The sequence below is a fragment of the Xiphophorus couchianus genome, chromosome 19 (assembly GCF_001444195.1).
Source record: "Xiphophorus couchianus chromosome 19, X_couchianus-1.0, whole genome shotgun sequence".
Lineage (NCBI taxonomy): Eukaryota > Metazoa > Chordata > Actinopteri > Cyprinodontiformes > Poeciliidae > Xiphophorus > Xiphophorus couchianus.
The window spans coordinates 11950882-11972337 of record NC_040246.1 but is presented as its reverse complement, the minus strand read 5'-3'; the positions used below and the strand labels follow the sequence as shown (position 1 = coordinate 11972337).

Sequence of the window (21456 nt, the reverse complement as noted above, 5' to 3'; positions counted from 1 at the left end):
CCACATTTGTCACTGCTTCCAAACGTGGTTGGAAATCACATTCTGTTACGCAATCAAACTTAGATGCTATCGACGCACAGAAAGTTTTCCAGTCCTCCTACAGCCCGCTTTGTGATGCAGGTGCAGTCTTCTTTCATGCTGCCGATGCTTACTACTCGCACACACCGTATCAGCTTGAGCTGAGAGCTGTGCATGCTTTATTTACTCTATTATATCAGCTTTAAAGGATGTGTTAGCATTAGGTATGCTGAAGAAAGGTCAAGGGAAAATATCTGAAGGGCAAACTTGAGTGGCGTGAGAAACACAAAGGTAAAGAAAAAGGTTTTGAAGGTGCAATAATCCAACTTTTTTTATTTGATATTCACCTTCATGTCCGATTGTTCTGAGTTCAAGTTACACATGATGTCATGTGTCCTGCAGCACTCCATATTATGAGGACTGTCTGCTCATTTGCCTCGGTAACAGCAATCTGCCAAGGAATATTTTGTTTCATGTTCTACAAGTTGTGTCTTACAAAGTGTCTGATTCGGCACAACCCTGCAGGAAATGAACAACAAGACATGAAAGAACCAGGACACTTGTGTGCAAAATCTGTTTTTAGTAGAGGGGCCAGATGATAGGTTATAGTCTGTGGTAATCTTTACTTTAAATAACTTTCAGGTTTTGCGCTGTGCAAGGTTCTTGAGTCATCTCTGATTTGTTTATCTTATTTCTAGAGAACAACAACAGATTAATAAAGCCTGGAAGACTGGAAAAATCTGGTTAATACAAGTAAAATATTGAAAATGATGGGTGGTTTAAACTTTATTGTGAACTTGAATATTAGTGGGGAATTTAATACCACTTACAGGATTTCATCAGGGTAAGCTTGGAAAAAAAATAGAGTGTGGAAAACATTATATGTTAGTTAGATTCCAGTCCATCCATCCATCCATCCATCCATCCGGGAATTTAAGTTACTCTTATTATTACTAAGCATTTTTGTGCAAGAAAGAAACGATTCAGCCAAGGTATTTTCTTTTATACTCACATGCATAGTAGATACATTTACAACAGTACTTAACAACCAAAAATCTGCATAGAATTAAATGTTATACATTTTACTAAAATACATCAGTATACGAGGAGCAAAAGTAATCAGTCGTGCATTTGTTACTTAAGTATAAAGCAAATCATTCATCTTGGGTGGGAGTGTGTGCTAAGGGGGAAAAAAGCAACACTTGGTCAGCTTTATACAATCAGTGCTCTGCAGCATCTCAACATGTCACTGGGAAACAAAACAGCCTCCTGGCTCTTGTCACAACCATGCTGAGGTTGAAGAGATATTTTTGGTCCATGAGGGAGAGGTGTAAAAAAAATCAGGAGGGTGACCCCCTGCTTCCTGGTAGAAACTGGTGAAGGCTTAAAGTGTACTGCTGTGTGAGGAGACGTTGTTTAGCATAGAAACTCGCTGAGCATTTTCTTTATCTGATTCTACGGGGCCCAACAAATACACACCGGCTCTGAGCTCTTTGATTTCATTAAAGCATGTGACAGCCTGAAAGGATCTAACTTGTTGGCGCCTCGACCCTCAACCAGTTCAGACAAAGTTTGACCTTTTGTCTTCTATTTCACTTTCACCGCTTTGATGGCCAAATTCCTTTTCGCTTCAAAAATTATATTTTACCTCTCTGTTTGAAGATTCTGTCAATAATTGGTCCCTGGGTCTTTGAGAAAATAAACAAAAAATGTCTCTGGTGAGTCACGTTTCAGTTAAATAACATGTTACAATGTGTTGCCAAAAGTATTCAGATACTCACCATGACGTTTACATCAATTTAAATAGTTCCCCCACACATGTAAGATTTAACAACCTCAACTCCTCTAGAAACTATTTCCACAAGGCTTAAGAGTGTGTTTATGAAAATATTTGACCTTTATTTCAAGAGAACATTTGTGAGGTCATTCCCAATGATCTGCTTCTCAGTCTTCACTCTAATTTATCCCAAACGAACTCTATCAGGTTCTAGTCAAGGCTCTTTTCAGGCCAGTCAAGTACCGCTACACCAAACTCACTGATGTACATGGATCTTATTTTTGCTCTGGTGGGCAGTGGAGCTGGAATGGGAAAGCATCCAAATATGCTTGTATTCTGCAGCACGGAGAGGACCTTCAATGAACCTAATGGGGTTCATTGAAAGGGGTTGCTCCTCAGCCCCATTCCTGAGGAACAACCACACACCATAATACCCCCACCACTAATATTTATCCATGACACAGAGCAAACCCTGGCAAACCCAAACTCCTCCAACAGCAAAAAAACCTTCAAGATCTTCCCCACTCAGACCATCTCCTATAATCAATTCTAGATTTAACAAACACCATTTTCACTGGGGTTACTTTGAATAAAGATCTACACACATCAGATCCTTCATATTTATTCTGCAGAGCATACTAAAAGGAAACACAAAGTTTAAGGAATCCTCTTTTCATTTACAGCTTTTCATTTAACTCTGGGATTCTTGAGGTGTCTGTTCTGCTTTGGTTTCTAAGGCCATTTGGATGTGTGTGTTGCAGATCTGAACTTCAGATTTACAGAGGTTCTGGAGGAGAGTGCGGCAAATCTGGGTGGTGACTTCACACCCAGGCCCAGCAATGTGCTGGAAGGCATGTAAATATGATCGACAGAGCAAATTAGCCACTGCCAAGCAGAGATTTTCCAGTCCGGCAGCTGCATGCTTTACACCACAACATCCGAAGGTTTAACTATGTACTTGGACAGAGGTTCTTGTCCATGGAAACCCATTCCTTAAAAGCCCCTAAACACTGTTCTTAATCTACTCTGAAGGGCGCATAAAGCCTAAAGGCAAATAGAGATTGACTCCTCAAGATAGGTGACAACTTGTACACACTATGTGCCTGATTTTATGATTTTACGTTGTCTACTCAAAACAGTTTTCACTTCATTCTGAGGCACCAAACAATTTACTTTTGTGCAAGCAGGATTGTATCACAGTACTACGCTTGACTTCACTGACATCCTGAGACTGCTCTAGAAATATTTGCAGATCCAGTTTGCTGCCTCGGTGTGGCCATGGAGGTGTTTGGAACAAATTAAATCAAGGACTTGGAGGTTTGTCTTAATGCTTTTGGCAATATAGTGAATCCATTCAAAGTTATTGTTTCTGTGACAAGTCTGTGGTATAAGAAAGCAGAATCAGACTCGGACCAGCAGGATGTTCTGGCAGTAGCAGAGGTGTGCATGCCTTCTGCAGGTGAGTACATAGATACTTCCTCATTCGTGTCATACCCTGACACAAATCAAGGCAGACATTTTCACTGCTGGCAACAATTGCCGCCTGCCTCTCACCAGTCCGCTCTTGAAAAGGAAGTAACTCTAGTGACTTGCCTTGTACAAACACAGAGAAGAAATACGAGAACATCTGTTGCTGTGTGGGTAAAATTTGACCCTTTTCAACACAGTGAGAAACGTCTGGAGTTGATGTTCATTTTGGTGAGGCCTAGGTGTTTCAGAGGCGTGGAGAGAGCAAAGGCGGCCTTCATGGGGATGTCGCACAGTAGGTCAGACTCCTCTTCGCACTCCTCCAACTCGTAAGTGGCATCATCCAGCATCTCCTTGTGACGGTGGCACACCTGCTCTACTTTCAGACGGTGGATCTCCCCACGAAGGCGGATCAGCTGCCGGGCCAGTCGGTTGTCCTGGACTTGCATCTCCCTCTGGGCAGAGAGAAAAAGAAGTGGGAAACTGGGGTCAGATGTAAGAAATCAGTAGTTTTATCTCTATAGCAAAGAGTGTAGGGTAGCACGTTCTTGATAAAAAAGGGTATTTTTTTATATTCACTATATTTAATTAACCACCAACAAGTCTGATAGGGTGTGACAGCCAATCACTACAGTTATAAACTTAGTTTCATTCTAAAATATTTTTTCTCATATAGAAACATAAATGTTTTCAGAACTCTTGGTATATTTCGCAGATTGTTGCAAATAGTCCTACCCTTTGATAAAGCTAAAAAAAAAAATAAATAAAAAAAAACAACTGAGGGCAGATTCCACATTTGATCACTTATTTAAACCTCATATGTTCACTTGTGCCAAACTAAAATTATTTACATTTGGATGCTTCCAGGTAAAGGCTGTGAGAAAACAGGCATCATATTGTTTCACAAGGTGTTTGTTTAAACTGAGTTAAGCATGCCATCATTCATGCTATCCTTGAAATGAGAGAGGCATTCATGCAGACACCGAGGAGATGATTATCTACCTTATAGTGAAGTAGAAAGCTGCCTCTCTCCTGACTTTATCAGATTTTGGTTTTAGATGGCTGAGAATTAGCTGGAAATCATTCATGTCAAGTTGCAATAAGTTAGTTAAACATAAACCCAACTCACCAGCTCTTTCCTCAGAAACTCCAGCGCATCATCAATGGTATCAAAGCCGCATATGTTGCGCACAACAAGCTCTGAGTTGTCATTTCTCAAAATTGCGGGCATGGAAACGTCTCCTTCAGCGGAGTCCGGACAGTCCGTGGGGCTCCTGTCCGTCCAAGGGCGACTCTGCAACCGTTCCTGCCACTCCAGATAGGACGGTCTGCGCGTCTGCAGTTTCAGCTTCTCCGTCAGCGCCTTGACGCTGTCCAGATCCTCCGCGTCTCCCTCCGAGCAATCAGCTCCAAGCTCTTTAAAATCCATTCATGCAACGGGGAAGCGAAACTTTCTGAACTCAGTTTGACAACGGCTCTCCGGAGGGTGCGGAGAGCGCAACAGGTCCATACCTCCTTTATAGGGAGAAGTCACACAGTGGCCGCCCATCCCGCAGAGAACGGGAGGGGTGGATAATTTATTAGCTGTTTTATGAACGGGGAAGACGGACCTTAAGACCTCAGCAGAGAGTTTCATTTCAAGAAAAACTTCAAAACAAGTATATACAGTATATATATATACAGTATATACGGTGTATATATATACAGTATATACGGTGTATATATATATATATATATATATATATATATATGTACATTGGGGGGGGGGGGGGGGGGGGGGTGCAGGGGTGTGTGTGTAAACAACCCAATTCTTACATACATGCAAGTGTAAAAAGTCAAAGTTCCTCACGAAATGTAAAGTAGAGTAGTCTCTGTGTATTTTGATGCTCAGATTTGACTGAAGGCCCAAACTCAAGAAAATATAACCCAAAACATAGAGGCACCACCAGTCCGGCCAACTGGTCAGATCCATGCACATGCGTTGTTCGTTCAGAACTCTGACCCGATATATCTTACAGCTGAAGTGAAGAATTATTGGGTCAGGTTTAAATCTTGCATTCTGTAATTGTTTAATTTTAGTGAGCTTGTAGGAACTGTAACTTCAGTTTCCTGTTCTGAACTAACACCCGATGTGGTTTTCAGGTGCCGTAGTTAAAGAATTTTGCATTTTGAGATTGTATTCTGCACACCTTAGTTACAGCATGTGTTCACTTGAGCTTCTGTTGCCTCTTCATCGTCTCAAACCAGTCCTCTCTCTTCCTCCTGTCCACAGATATCAATTAGGGGGATTCATTTCCTCTTTTTCTGACAAGTTTAAAGATAGTTGAGAGATGGATGAAAATCTCAGTAAACTGTCAATTTCTGAAATACAAATACTGCGCCACATTCAGAGTCACTTAATTCCCCTCTCCTCCATATCTTGGTCTTTGGTTTGAACTTTAGTAGCTTATCTCCAGAAGACTAAACCTATTCAGTTGCTGTCGTGTGATTGGCTCATTGTGTTAACAAGCCATTGAAAGGGTGCATCCAATAAAAGGCCAATGAATGTAAAATGGCATGTACTGTTCAAATATTGTCAAGTAACAACCACAAACCTCACATCTTATGTAAGATTTTATGTGATACACCAACACAATGAAGATTTGTAAGGCAGAAAGAAAAAAAGATTTTTAAGAGAGCACCAGAAGACCAAACACTTTAGAAATCAGAAGATCTAAATCAGTGATGATGTGTAAGGTAAAAGGTAAATGGATCTTATCATGGGCTAACTGATATTTCTGTAGCTTCAGGAGAGAAATAGTTACTCTAGTATTCCAGTCTCTCTTGGCCTCAAGCACAAACCTCTAGCATCAAGGTCCCAGCAATTGATGACCAAAACAAAATATTACTTTTTGTTTCCTTTTCAGACAAAAAAGGCTGAGGCCAACAGATGGCTTTCCACATTCTTATGCAACATTAGTATTGTAATATAATGTAACACATTGTAATAATTAATCTTCACAGGAAAAAGTTTTATAAGTTATAAATAGTTATTTCAACTAGCCAAGATTCCACCCTATTATTCATATAATAAATCTTACTAATGCTAATCAAAGTTGTACGTTTTTTTATTTTGACTTCCCAAACGGATTTGCTAAGATATTGCGTTTACACATGAAACTCTCAGGATTTATAGAGTTGGTTGACTAAAAATTGTGTGGCACATCTTCAGAGAGTGGGACACCTGGAGGTCATTTTTAGCTGCATCTGTTATAACAACAAATATGATGTTTTATTTATTTATGAAAGGATGAAATAAAATACCAGTCTTGTGTTTTAATCATATTTTACGGATTAGCTTATTGTATAGTAATGAAATACATCACATGTGTGGTGGTTTTGCATATAAGCTCCCTGTGTTTTATGCAACATATCATAAAATATGACTGGGTTGTGTATTTGGGACATTAGTTAAAATGTTCTACTTCTAAATCTGTCATATGTCTGTAAAACTAAGTAGAGTCATACACGTATCCTCAGCATTGTATTTTAATTTTGTTTTCATTCCTTTGTGTTGAAATTCTTTTCAATAATTCTTTATTCAGTTTCCATATATGGGGAAGTTATTTTCTTACTTTAAATCAACTTATTTGCATGTGTGGGATGAGACAAAAACAAATTTTAGTTGACTTTGCACAAAAAATAAAAATTCATCCATTAATTCATATTTATATGCTTCGAGAGTCGAATTTGTACACATGAGGTTAGGTGAAAAAAAAAAAAACACTATTTGAGTTCTTCTGCTTAACACTACACCATCAAGTTGAAACTGAAAAAAATCTTGCATTTGTTATGATAAATGAAAATATTGGCAATTGTGTTCACAACAGGGGAAATTATATAGCAGTTGACATGCATTATATCTGAAAGATACCAGGGAAAATAAAATTATGTTTTATAGCTTTTGTAGGTACAGACAGATTTAGAAAAGCTAGAGCAAAATAATTCTAATCCTCTAATCCACAGGTGTCAAACTCCAGTCCTGGAGGGCCACTGCCCTGCAACGTTTAGATGTGCCTCTGCTGCACCACATCCGAATAGGATAATTAGGTCAATAGAAAGGTTCTGGAGAACTTATCTACATAAGAAGGACGTAATTAAGCCATTTCATTCCAGTGTTTTGTACCTATGGCACATCTAAAAACTGCAGGACAGTGGCCCTGGAGGACTGGAGTTTGACACCCCTGCTCTAATCTAATCTAATCTAATCTAATCTAATCTAATCTAATCTAATCTAATCTAATCATTGCAAAAGTCTTCAACTCCTCACCAGAAGCAAAGATCTGTAACCTGAGGCCCCAGAGACTCAAGTGGCTCTTTGGACCTTCCACAATGGCTCTTAATAAGTTTGGCTAAAACTGACTAAGAACTATCTATTGTTTTTGTTTTTTAAATAGATATGATAACAAATACTTTTCTAAACAGTGTTTCGGATTTTGTATCATGGAATAACTGAGATTAATTTAATAGTTTTCCACAAATATCAACATCCAATCTAACAAAATGAATCAATCCTAATTTTGAATGAAAACATTGATGTTGTTCTTTATTTTTTTAAATTTATTTCAGAAACTAAAAATAGAAATAACGTGCTTTACAAATTTCCTATTGTCAATATTTATCAACAATTATATACTGTCCGGTTTTTTTGTTGTTGTTTTTTTGTTTTTTTCAAATAACCAGGCACATTTTTTTCAAATGACCAGGCTCATTGTTTTCAAATGACCAGGCTCGGATGTCAGCAAATGTTACACTGACTGAGGGCAAAATTGCCTCTCTGGGTCAGATTGCAAAAAACTTGGCCTACAGCTAACTTTTGTTGCCTTGTGGTGCCACATGGTGGCCGTTTTATGTATTGCATTCGCACCTCAACTGCTTCTCCGTTCGAAACTGAACTAAACTTAACTTAAATGTCACATCACTCTGGGTCGCTTTTTGTCTCAGGAAATGCGCACTTCCGTCTTTTGTTGCCTCAAGTAACTCATTTTCCATTTCCACACCAGACACCAGCTTAACAAGTAGTAACAGTAAAAGGTGAACCCGCATCTGGTTCAGCTATGTTCAGGCAAATATGAAGTTTCTTCTATTTTTAGACGCCTTATCGTCAAACCAGCAGTGCAACTGCAAGACAGCCCAGCTAGCTCTGAGTACAGAAGAGGAAGCTTGCTTTCATTTTCTTAAACAGAGGCGAGTGGGTGATTTGAAGTGAAGTGCGGGGGGTAGAAAGAAGAAAAGTTCGTTTCTGTGAGGGTTTTTCTGAAGTCTGAGGGGGCTGATGGAGTTTTCTGACCACATTAAGACGGCCAACGTGGAGGATGTTGTGCTCCGTCAGCCGCTGCACCCACCGAGCAGAGGGACCCTGTGCGTCACCGGTCACCACCTGCTCTTCTCGGACAGGGAGGAGGGAAGCTCCAGGCAGGTTCTGCTTCTTCTCAGGAATATCGATGCCATTGAGAAAAGGTGAGATTGGGAGGCGTCCAGAACAGCGAAACTTTACTGATTAAAGACAACATTTCTCATCACCTACTTGACTTCTTAGAATAAGGATTTGAAACAAGCATGTTGGTTTCATCTATTCTTCATTCCTTGCAACTTAAATCAGACTGTTAAATCCCTCTAATATACCAACTGATCACTATGCCGTCGACTTGGAATGACATTCAGAGTTATTGACTTTTACACTGCCAGGCTGACGAATGAACTAATCATAACTGTGTCATTTAATCCCACTATGTCTAATTCGCTTCCTTAAATCTGTCCAACCAGTGTGGAAAACCTTTTGGGCTATTCCGGCTTCCTCTCAAAAGCAGCCCACAGTGACAGGTTGGAAATTGTTGGTGTTGCCATGTGCCTGCTGTGTTCTGCCTCTGCTGAAAAAGGAAATTTCCTAACAAAATTGCAGCCTCTCTATGCAACTTGCTGCTGGCCACATGTTTTACTGTCTCCTGTGCCTCTTGCTGAAGCTTGATTTCAATGCCTTGTGGAAGTACTTCTGAAACCACGTGAAACTATTACGGTTCACTGACTAAGAGAAACACACCTTCAAAACAACCATTTTTGTTTCCTCTTCTGCTGCAAGTCGGGCAAGGAATCCTTGCATTGGTGGAAGCAAAAGCATCCACCATCCATAGAGTGTCTGTATGAAAAAAATGTGTATACTTACTTTTACATTCACAGGATGCCTGGATCCTCTGGGACAATCACCATCAAGTGCAAAGATCTGCGTGTGCTTCAGCTGGACATTCCAGGCATGGAGCAGTGCCTCAACATTGCGCACTCGATTGAGGTACAGTAATACCTTAACAAAAGCAAAGGATCAGTATATTTTGCCCTAAATTGTTATGTTCTTGGATTACAACATTTAGCAGCCAACTCTCTTTTTTTTCTGCAGACCCTGTCCTGCCTGGACAATGTGTCGGAGATGTATCCTTTCTTTTACAGGCCCAATGACCTCAGCCTGCGGGAGCAGTGGGGTCTCTCAACCCCTGAAAAACACTACACTCAAATTAAGGAACTTGTAAGAAACTACAAACCTTTTTTACTTGCCTAACAAAAGTTAAGCATCGCATGTAGTAAAGCATGACACAAAAGCTGTAAGAAGTAACCATTTTTTCAACAACAGTCCAGCAGGCATATGACAGGAAAATGCCAGGGAGGGTGGACGTAAAGGTCACTTTTCAGGATATCCCTGTTGCTTAGCTTTCATTTGTTTTCCCCTAACGTCAGAACATGCAAACACACAGCTTGAGTTCATGTCTTTCCCTGAGAATAGCATGTCGCCATGACAAAGGGTTGGGCAATAAGGATCTTAATTGTTGGAAGTGTTTATGAGCACAACATTCTTCAAGTAGGTGGAATGTATGTATCAGGGTGGCCTGGTTACTGGGAGAAACTTACTGGAATTTGCATGTCTAGGCATTTCTTTTCCCGTTTTTTCTTGTTTTGTTTGAAGCCTTTCTGCAGCACATTTCAAATAATAAAATTTACTGTTATCTATATATCTTGAGCACGTTAAAGACCCTATATTTTGTTTAACCGCATTTAACCACATTCTGACTGACTTTTGTTGATGTCTTTTTAAGGCCTCCCAATGAAATGCAGTGTTTTTCAATGTGCTACTTTGTCCAAGACAGCCTCTACATTAACTTGTCAAGCTTTTCTGTTATCGAGTTGTTAGATGTGACATGATAACTTACTATATTGAGTAACAGTCTTTTTTTATTCAAACTTCCTGAAGCCTAATTTAATTTAAGATGGTCGTGAGCCACCCTTCTCTAGGCATTCTAGCAGATTTATTTATTTATTCAGGAGAGTAATTTCTGACCATATACTATGTCATCTTTCTTTATTTTCAGCATAAGAAATGGAGGTTGAGCAGTGTGAACAAAAAATACTCCGTGTGCCCTTCCTATCCTCCGGTAGTCATTGTTCCAAAAGGCATCGACGATGAAACACTGAAGAAAGTGGCCAAATTTAGGCAGGGTGGCCGCTTTCCTGTCTTGTGCTACTATCATCGAAAGAATGGCATGGTAAGGGGATCGTGCTGCCTGATAGAATGGCTTTCGAGATTATACAACACTCTTGAAATTTCTTACAACTTTCTTCCATTTAAAGGACAAACTTCAATTTATCTTATTCCAATTTCATCATGTGACAGACAATGTAGTTCATGATTGTGGAGTGGAAAGTAAAACAGATATTGTTATACAAAAGGCTCGGTGTGCATTCGGATTCATCTTAGCATAATTCCAACTGTTCTGCAGAGGCCTGAGAGAGTTGTTAGAGAGCAAAACCATGAAAACCAAGGAACACAACAGATAGGTCACAGGGAGAAATGTGTGGAGAGGTTTTAGTTTGTGAAATATTACCCTAAAGCTTCAACCTCTCACAGATCACTGTTCAAATCAGGATCCAAAAATGGAAATAGTACGGAAAATTTGCTAACATAACAACACATGACTATCCAAGTAAATTTAAAGACAACTGTTAGGTGAGTACATAAATCTGTTCTTTATAAAAAAAAAAAAATTGGCAAGAAGAAAGTTATTGTTAAAGGAAAGTGATGAAACATCTGGTATACAGATTTTCACAAGCTATTCAGGGATGACAGCAAACATATTATACAAAGGTGAGCAGCTCATTTGAGAATGAACACTGAATACATCTCATAGTGAAACATGGTGGTGACACCATCATCCTGTGGATATTGTGTTCTATAGAGGAGGTAGGGAAGACCTGATGTAAGGTTTTCCAATTTCAGGCTTTACGTGTGAAGACCCCCATATATTGCTGTGGTTGGACACAGTGTCCAACTCGGACGGGGTTAGACAAATCCTAGTCTCACTTTTCAGACTTTTATCTGTAAATAAATCATGAAAACTATCACACAAAATCCCAATAAAACAAAGTTAAGTTTGGATTGTAGCCTGTCAAAATGTGGAAACGTTCACGGAGTATGAACACTGTACAAGCACCATTTTATGCACCATTTTATTTCTAACCTGCGTTCTGTATTTACTCAGGTGATCATGCGCAGCAGCCAGCCACTGACGGGTGCCAACAAGAAACGCTGCAAGGAAGACGAACTCCTCCTTCAGGTTGTGATTGAGGACTCAGATAAAGGTTTCATTATTGACACTCGTTCAAGTCAGCAGGTTCAGCAGGCTCGGATGACAGGCGGCGGCTTTGAGTCCAAATCGTGCTACGGCCACTGGAAGAGGCTTCACAAACAGATGGAAAGGTATGTGTGTTAGTATTTTATGTTAGTAACTTTGCAGATCTTTCTCCCTAGCTTCTCATTCTTCTTTGCCTTTGTGGGCCCAGGGGTAAGGCCCTTCAGGAGAGCCTGATTAAACTGGTGGAAGCCTGCGGAGATGAGTCCCACAACGTGGACCGCTGGCTCAGTAAGCTGGAGAATTCAAAATGGCTGTCTCACGTCCAGACTGCTCTGTCCGCAGCTGGCCTGCTGGTAGAGTGTGTGGAGAGGTAGGAGCAACACCAACAGTACATGTCCGTGATGAGATTACACCTGGTGGGCACCTAAATTTGCATAATAACAACTTAATAAACTTCAGTTTGATAAACATTTAGTAGAGTAAACAAGCATGGCAACTGGGCAACAATTAAAAGCAGAATAAATATGATAAGATGAAACGTAATTTTTTTTTATTGCTAAAGTACTAAAGAAACGTGAAATTTGTAATTTCCATTAGCAGATATTAATAAAATAAAAGCACTAAGTCAAATAAAAGGAGCCAAATTACACAAAGATTTTGGAAAAAAATTAATAATGAAGAAAGGATGTCTGTGTCTTGTACCCAAACTTCCAAAACATGCTACATTAAGGAATGAATGCATATGACTCTTTTTATTAAACTGTATTGTTTTTGTCCAGGGACGGTCATTCAGCTCTGGTCCACGGCTATGAAGGTACAGACTGCACTTTGCTCATCTGCACTCTGGCCCAACTCATCATGGACCCGAGCTGCCGCACTCTGGAGGGTTTCCTGGCTCTCCTGGACAGGGAGTGGCTACAGGTGGGGCTACAGTGTGTATGAGAGAAGAAAGGAGGTTCAGAGCATTGTTTCCTTATTTATTTTTATTTTTCCAGTGAAGACTGTTTTTAGTGGATCATATTTTTGTGAATATATAATAGTTCACGAAAATAATACTAAAATAATAAATTTTAGCAAGCTGTCTTGCTTGCTAAAATTATAAGCAAGACCCGAGCTGCCTTGCAAAACTTTTCATACTCTATGAGATTTTCACATTTTGTTGAGTTATAACCAAAAAAAAAAATCTTCATTACTATTGCTGAGATTTTACCAACTAGTACAAAATCGTGAAGTGGGAAGAAAATTATTCTTGGTTTTATTTTTTTCCAAAATTATTGCATTTCATCCCCAAGCCATTACTTTGCAGAACCAGTTTTACTGCATTTTCAGATACAAGTTATGTGTGGGGCAGTCCCTTTTATATCTACAGCTCTTTTTGCTCCTTCTTCTTAACCAGCTCAAGCTTAAGGTTGGATGGGTAGAGTCTGTGTGCAACAACTTTCAAGTCTTGACACAAACTCTTGTTTGAAGTCATTGAATTGGACATTGAATTTGCCTTTCTGCGACATGAATATGATCATTCCATCGTGGCTCTGGTTGTTTACTGACGTTTGTTGCAGTTTGAAATGATTTCCAGAAACAAGTAGGAATTCTTCCAGAATTGTCCAATTTGTATCTCTACTCAAACCATGATAAACATTCTTGCACCTGGTGAAGAAAAGCATTCCCTCTGAATTATGCATACGGTATTTTACATGGTGTACTTACAGTTAAATTGTAGTCCTGCCTGGTCAGAGCACCTTCTTTGACATATTTGCCAATTCATTAATATGGCCTATAACTTCTTATGGCTTTCCATCAACAATAACTGTCTTCTTGCCATTCTTCCACTGTAAAGCCAGTTTTGTGAAGTGTAAAACTAATAGTTATCCTGTCAACAGATTCTCTCCATTGAACTGTAAATATGCCAGAATTACTATGGGCCTCTGGTGGCTTCTCTGATTAATAATCTCCTTTCCTAGTCTAAAAAGGCTTTCTGATGCCAAGTTGTGTGAAGTTTTTTTCCATTTGCAGATGACAGATTGAACAGTGCTCCTTGAAATGTTTACAATGTTGTTTAATGACCCAACCCTAACTTAAACATTTTGTTAGCTTCATATTTGAGCTGTCTGCTATGCTCCTTTGCACTTCATGATTCTGTTTGTTCAATCATTTTCTCCCAAAAACCTTTGAACTCTACATAGTACAGCTTACATCGAGACAAAAATTTCTGGTTTTTGCAAGACATCATGTTTTCTTGTTCATTTGAGTGCGTGGCCTATCCTGCAGGCAGGACATCCGTTTCAGCAGCGGTGTGCCCATTCAGCCTACTCCCACGCTCGCCTCCAGCAGGAGTCTCCAATCTTCCTGCTGCTGCTGGACTGTGTTTGGCAGCTTTGGCGCCAGTTCCCCCTGGCGCTGGGTTTCTCTGAGACGCTGCTCCTCAGACTGGCAAATGAGGTCTACGCTTCAGACTACGGCACGTTTCTGTGCAACAATGACCAGGAGAGGTCAGTTCAGCACCGGCGGGTTTTTCACTCAGTACAGATTGCAATGCAGAGCTCATCAGTGTTGATCATTGAAACTAACAATCACTTTCAGGTGTGCCATGCAAGTGAAGGACAGGACTCACTGTTTGTTCCAGGCCCTGCTGAGGCCGCCTGAGAGAGATTACTACTCAAACCCTCTGTATGAATCCAACGAGCTGGCAATCTGGCCCTCAGTTCACCCACAGTCCCTGCAGCTCTGGAGAGGTCAGCTGGAGTCCGATTAATCATACCACTTTAGTATTACAGATTCTGATGCGTATTACATGACAGTGATTGGTCTTGATGTTTTGATTTGACCCCCAGGCTTTTTTCTGAGGTGGACGCAGCAGGCGCGACATCTAGAGGCAGTTCAGGAGGAAATAAGGAGCATGGTCATTGAGTGGCATAGGGTGACCCAGAGGTGACACCCCTACAAAGAAATTAGGATTTGAAAGAGAAAATTATTTCACAGAGCCATATTTTAATTTTTTCCATGTTTAAATGTACTGTATTTTTTTTTGCCTTCATAAATGTCCATCCTTTTTTTTCTTTCTAAGAATTGTGTGTTGTTGTCATTTTTATTTTTTTTTCTTAGGATTTTATAAAGAAATTTACAGATCATTAATATGGATTATTATGAGAAAATATTGGATTAAAATATCTGGTAATTATTAATACCTGCCTTAGTACAATATAAGGACAAATACCTTTATTAAACCTTAATCAAACCTTCACATAATGGGTTTTTAGTGTTTTAAGACTTGAGATTTGAGTGTTTTCCTTTAGCAGCTAATGACTAGCTTAACTACTACAAGATAGTTATTACATTAAAATATCTCTTTCATGCATTGTGGTCCCTCGAGTGGACAGCTATTTCCATATGTATATGTGTGGGTGATGGTAAATTTGCATATACACAATTTAATTGGACTCTAGCGTGTTGTTCCATACTCGGCATCGACTGGTGAGCCTGTGTGGGTTTATCTCTAAAAATATATGTAACACAAATTAACAACAAATGAGTAAACAATGGGCTGCACAGTGGCGCAGTTGGTAGCACTGTTGCCTTGCAGCAAGAAGGTCCTGGGTTCGATTCCCGGCCGGGGTCTTTCTGCATGGAGTTTGCATGTTCTCCCTGTGTATGCGTGGGTTCTCTCCGGGTACTCCGGCTTCCTCCCACAGTCCAAAAACATGACTGTTAGGTTAATTGGTCTATCTAAATTCTCCCTAGGTGTGTGTGTGTGTGTGTGTGAATGGTTGTTTGTCCTGTATGTCTTTGTGTTGCCCTGCGACAGACTGGCGACCTGTCCAGGGCGTACCCCGCCTCCCGCCTGGAACGTAGCTGGAGATGGGCACCAGCAACCCTCCCGACCCCATTAGGGACAAGGGTGAACAGACAATGGATGGATGGATGAGTAAATATTAATTGTTAGGGTTTGACCCTATGTTGGGATTACATTTTAATTAATCATCTTCATGTTAATGTGCATATTATCCATTGCTGGCAATATTGCATGTAAAACATTAGCAATTGTTGTGACAATAATGGTCTTGAACAGATATTAGCAGCTAATTGTTCTGCAACAATTAGAACATGTTTAGTGCCACCTTAATCATGGCACTAAACATGTTTTATTTATATGACTTAAATGCTCAGTAACATTGAAATTAATGCTGTCTGTCAGACTGTAAAATAACAACCTAGAAGTGGGGTTGTGAAGCTAATATTCAGTTCAAATGAGGATAATAATTGTGATGGAGAACATCAATGTCTCAAAAAGAAAAAAACAAGAGCTGAGGTAACAGACGCTGATGTTCCTGAAGTAGCTAAGGATTTTGATTAAGCTCAGGATATACGAGCTCTAAGACATAAGAAGGTAAACTATCAGAAGCTCAGTGTGTTTCAGTGCTTTAGTGATGTTTTTTTTGTTCTTTATTTGTGTACGCAGTTTATACATGACTTTCATTTCCTGTTTATTCAGTTTCGTGTGCAATATTTGGGTTGTTCTTGAAGAAATGTTAATTTTAAAATACACAATTCAACAAGGGATAGGAAGAAGAGCTGAATTAAAAGTAACAACAGTAGAACGTAAGAAATGTGGTGATTTGTATTATTTTAGAGTTCTTCTACGCCTTAATAAAACTTTTCTAAATTCATATTATGAACTTAGGTGAACATAAAGAGCCAGTTGGAAACACGCATAATAAATAATAATACATGTATTGCACTTTTCTTAAAGACAAATATAAAAAATAGGGGGAGAAACGTAAGTGAGGTTATCACAGTTCATTCATAAAAATGATATATAACCACACACATTACATAGTAGAAGGATATATGAGAGACACACCTCGCAGTCCTGTTAAGCTCAGCTAAACAGTCTTCACAATGCAAATCCCTGTGCGCAGCAAGTCAGCATGTTTGTCCACACGGAGCTGTGCAGGCTGGAGACTGTAGTCCAGTGCAGTCGGGAGGCACAGGCCGCTGTGATTACACAAAGGTAGGCCAGAACCACATCGCCCAGCATGTCTCTCCACACCTGCATGTTTACCCAGTGGTTACTAGGAGATTTAAAAATGAAATTCTAGAACACACAAATGCAGTCTTGCAATCTTTCGATTTCTAGTTTTGTTGTGAGGAACTGTTGTGGATTTACCGAGTTGCATCAGCTGATTTTGAAATCAAAAGTCACCTGTCGGGGATTTCTGAGTTTATCTGCATAAAGGTAATTTCTGTCTTCTGTTTCTGATGTGTAAATAACTTAACTATGATCATCATAGTAATGAATTTAACCCCTTTTGGTATTTTAACTTTCCTAAGGACTGCTACTGGACATGCAGCCTGGCCTTCAGGTGTGTATGCCCACCACTGCGTTGCTGGGCCTGCTGTGCCGAGGCTGCCTCAGCAGGGCACACAATCGACCCAGTCGCAGCTTCAGCTCTTGGCCTAGAAAGATGACTAGGTGGAACAGTCAGGAGTCCTGCAATGCTGATACACCTCAGGAAAACCCACGTGTGCTCATCACAGGTGAAGACGATTTCCAGCCTTTATTTAATCAGAATTATTTATATCTGGTGGACATTGAACATCTCTGAATTTAAATATGATTAATACACCATTCCACTGTTTTCTGTTGTTGGACATGAGTTGTTACAATAAGAGCAGAGAGCTGTGGTGATGAGCATCTAGTGGGCGAAGTAAAAGGAATAATTCCCCAGATCTTTTCTAAGCAAATTCAAGCAGTCACATGTGAAGAAATGTTGCAGTTTAAGGATGAAGGGCTGGTGTTGTTGAGTGATTGTTGTCAAAAGCAGAACACGAGAGACATGTGGACTTTGTTTTCAATCTGCACTTGCAGCAGGACCCTGTTTTGACTCATCACAAAAGAGTGGAAACAGACAGTGTTTGTGAGATGAAAGGGAGGAGAATAGTAGGCTTGGGTGACTTTTTGTTCTGTAACAAAGCCTTGGGACAAACAAAACCCTTTTGTGCCATCCATTCTTGTCTATCTTCTAAATGCATTCACAGCCAACTGACTATTGATGTACCAATATCTCTGTATGTTTGTTTTTGTTTTTTTCTTGGAGAGGTAAAATATACAAATATTTCTATCTTCAGGTGGTTTGGGGCAACTGGGAGTGGGGCTTGCTCAAATGCTTAGGTAAGTTCTGCACAAACTTTTTGTATCTCAAAATTAAAATGTTTGAAATTTCATTAGAAGTGTAATAATGTCCAGGAACCAGTATGGGCCAGAGAGAGTGATCTTGTCTGACATCAAGAAGCCCCCTTCTCATGTTTACACCAGTGGTAAGGAAACATAATTTGGTTTTCCCCTTTTTCTGATATGTTTTATCCTTAACATGTTTTTTAGTTTCCACTTTCTGATTATTTTTTAGGGCCATTTGTGTATGCCGATGTGCTGGACTACAAGCACCTCAGAGAACTGATCATAAATAATCGCGTTACTTGGCTGGTTCACTACAGCGCTTTGCTTAGCGCTGTGGGTGAGGCTAACGTAGCGTTAGCACGAAAAATTAACATCACAGGTCGGTTTCGATGTCCGTGGTTTTCCATCTCTCCAGGTTTTAAGCTACCCATGTCTGAGTTTCTGTTGCGCCTTCCAGGTCTACACAACGTTCTGGATCTGGCCCTGGAGAACTGCCTTCGCCTCTTCGTCCCCAGTACCATTGGGGCATTCGGTCCTTCTTCTCCCCGTGACCCCGCCCCTGACCTCTGTGTACAGCGTCCTAGAACCATCTATGGTGTCTCTAAAGTGCATGGCGAACTGATGGGGGAGGTAAGGTTTAAAAACACCCCTACAAAGAAATTAGGATTTGAATTGAACTGCATTGTTCAATTTATGCAAGACTCTGTATTGTTTATGCAATACAGAGTCTTGCATAAGCATTTATGCTGATACAACGTTTTCACATTTTCTCACGTTACAAGCACAAATGCTAATGTTTTTGTGAAACACCAACAAAAAGTAGTGCATCACCATGACATGGAAAGAAAATGATGTAATAGTGTAAAAGAGTTTCGCTAATAAAAGTTTTAAACCGATGCTGTGCATTTGTATTCAGACCATTTTATTTTGAAACCCCCAAATAAAATTGAGTGCAACCAATTGCCTTTAGTCACCTAACTTTTAAATAAGTTATGTAATTTAATATCAGTGTAGAAACAGATGTTTGTGAAGGTTTAACGAACAAACAGTGTCATGACGATCAACGAACTTAGCAGACACATAGAGGATGAGGTTATTGAGATGTTTAAAGCAAGGTTAGATTAATAAACAATATCTAAAGCTTCAGATATATCATGGAGCTTTGTTCAGTCCATCATCTATAAATGGAAAGTGTTACGCAAAAATGTTTGTTTCTAGATGAAACTGGTAGACAGAAATCTCTAAAGATTTACAACTGCAATTGCAGAATGGAGTGGTTCTAAAAGGTATTGATACAAGAAGACAGAATACAAATGTATGCCACACTTTTCAAAATGTTTTAGGTAACAGGATGGTTTACAATTTTTTACATTGCAAATGTATATGTAATTTTCTTATGCACTACTTTGTGGTGATCTATCACTTGAGATTCCAGTAAGATTGGAGTTTTTGGCTGTATTGCAACAAAAGGTGGAAGTGTTCAGGGCGTCTGAACACTTGTACAACCCGCTAATGGTAAAAACTCACTAACGCATTATTTTTCTCAAGTATCTCCATCATAAATATGGCTTGGACTTTCGCTGCCTGCGTTACCCTGGTGTGATATCAGTCAACACTCCTCCTGGTGGAGGAACAACAGGTATTACTCACCTCATAAAATGTCACCTCACAAGAAGCGCAGTTCCACGGCGATAAGCTAGATGTGATTGACTAAAATCTTTGGCCTTATGTTATTACAGACTATGCAGTTCAGATCTTCCACGATGCTCTCAGCACTAGTCACCATGAGTGCTACTTGCGACCTGACACCCGTCTTCCCATGATGCATATCTCTGACTGCCACCGGGCCACTGTAGAGTTTATGCAAACTCCAGAGTGCCAGCTGTCTCTGCGCACTTACAACATAGCCGCCATGAGCTTCACACCGGAGGAGGTGGCCCAAGAAATTCGCAAGCATCTCCCACACCTTAAGGTCACCTACAATCCAGACTCAGTGCGCCAAACAATTGGTATGATTTCTTTTTACTGCTTTGCTAACATAATGTAACATAAACACAGGCAGTTTTGTATTTATATTGCAGACAAAAAGTAATTTGAGTAACTCATTGATGTGTTGATTCAATTTTCTTTTGACAAGCTATATTAAGTGAATCGCAACATGTGTCACGACAAATGCCATTTCCAGGCATTAACAGGTCCCAATCCTGAGGAAGCATAAACGAAAACTCCAACAGAACCACAATGCCAAATGCTGGAAAGTGCACAAAGTTAATGGCACCAACAGCTCCATCACACATGATCTGCTATGAAATAAGAGAAACAAAGCCAGAAGGTTACATTATTTCTTGCATTCCAGGTGATGTGTTAACTAGTGTGACAGTTTCTGAACCAACAAGTTTTTCAGTCCCAAATAGCACTTAATTGTATTTCCACCCCTCTCCCAAGCTCTGTGAAGTTAAAGACTGAACTTCTACTGCTAACATATTCTTACTGATGAAATGATTTTGTGTAACTTTCCAGCTGACAGCTGGCCTGTGAGATTTGACGACTCCAACGCCAGGAGGGATTGGGGCTGGGCACCAGCCTTCGGGCTCGAGGAGCTGGTGAAAGACATGCTGCGCTGCGTCAGAGACAAGAGGACCAGAGAGGGATTTCCTGTCAGCTAGCAGTTCCTTTTTGGCAGCTGATAGACAAATACTTCACCACTGGCTTTTTCAACCTGCATTTATCAACAACTTTCTTTTACTTCACTGCGACAGAGCATCAGTGAACTCTTTTAATCAGAACCTTTTAGTTTATAGTGAAACTTGCTCAGTCTACTTCAGGAAATCATACACTGTTGAAGCTTTTCACATTTGTTTTTTGTCTTGTCATAAGCATCACTTTACACATCAGAAAGTTGCATAAATTACAGAAAAAAACCACACATTGCTATTTTTAAGGAACAGAGATCTCTAAATGTTACGTTTCCCGCATGCAACAACATAATATTCTATTACAGTATATTTTTTTACAATAGACCAGAGGCAACCTTTAGATTTACAAAACTGTTGTTTGCCAGAATATTCTGGTATGGCCGCTCACCTAACTCTGGACTGCTTACCACATTGTTCATTCTGGCTGCCTTTAAAACACTCTTTTATGATATCAAAAATAAAGCTACTTGATGTAGAATCTGACAGGAGGTCGTCATTTATTTATTTGATTTTTTGCCAGAGTTGTGCTTGGATGACCATCATCAACCTTTAATCACTTTGGAGAATAGTGCATGGAAATGTGGTGTACGCTGAACAGTTACCATAGGACGGACGGATAATCAAAATGTTTTTCTGCCAAAATTGTGTTTTACTCTATCTATAAAAATT

General features: G+C 39.8%; 3 protein-coding genes across 4 annotated transcripts; 2 read left to right on the top strand and 1 right to left on the bottom strand.

Annotated features, from left to right (window-relative positions):
- Nucleotides 1–1004: 1004 nt before the first annotated feature.
- fam167b (family with sequence similarity 167 member B) lies at nucleotides 1005–4797 on the bottom strand. The gene is made up of 2 exons (XM_028001020.1): nucleotides 4392–4797; nucleotides 1005–3717 (listed from the first exon to the last, which is right to left on the bottom strand). Exons 1-2 carry the CDS (start codon nucleotides 4689–4691, stop codon nucleotides 3454–3456), a joined length of 564 nt encoding a protein of 187 aa, XP_027856821.1. The 5' UTR covers nucleotides 4692–4797; the 3' UTR covers nucleotides 1005–3453.
- A 3438-nt stretch (nucleotides 4798–8235) lies between these two features.
- On the top strand, nucleotides 8236–14991 carry LOC114134665 (myotubularin-related protein 9). Of its 2 annotated transcripts, XM_028001388.1 has the most exons (11): nucleotides 8236–8761; nucleotides 9068–9124; nucleotides 9479–9587; nucleotides 9693–9818; nucleotides 10657–10830; nucleotides 11824–12041; nucleotides 12125–12286; nucleotides 12696–12837; nucleotides 14185–14405; nucleotides 14497–14648; nucleotides 14748–14991. In XM_028001388.1, the coding sequence occupies exons 1-11, from the start codon at nucleotides 8577–8579 to the stop codon at nucleotides 14846–14848; spliced, it is 1647 nt and encodes a 548-aa protein (XP_027857189.1). In that variant the 5' UTR covers nucleotides 8236–8576; the 3' UTR covers nucleotides 14849–14991. The 2 variants fall into 2 exon arrangements, with proteins under 2 accessions (XP_027857189.1, XP_027857190.1); XM_028001389.1 differs by lacking the exon at nucleotides 9068–9124 and having other exon boundaries at nucleotides 8238–8761; nucleotides 14748–14990.
- Nucleotides 14992–17033: 2042 nt separating this feature from the next.
- Nucleotides 17034–21270, top strand: tdh2 (L-threonine dehydrogenase 2). The gene is made up of 9 exons (XM_028001390.1): nucleotides 17034–17149; nucleotides 17245–17451; nucleotides 18043–18085; nucleotides 18161–18231; nucleotides 18321–18470; nucleotides 18549–18721; nucleotides 19640–19730; nucleotides 19831–20100; nucleotides 20612–21270. Exons 2-9 carry the CDS (start codon nucleotides 17259–17261, stop codon nucleotides 20755–20757), a joined length of 1137 nt encoding a protein of 378 aa, XP_027857191.1. The 5' UTR covers nucleotides 17034–17149; nucleotides 17245–17258; the 3' UTR covers nucleotides 20758–21270.
- The last annotated feature ends 186 nt before the right edge of the window (nucleotides 21271–21456 follow it).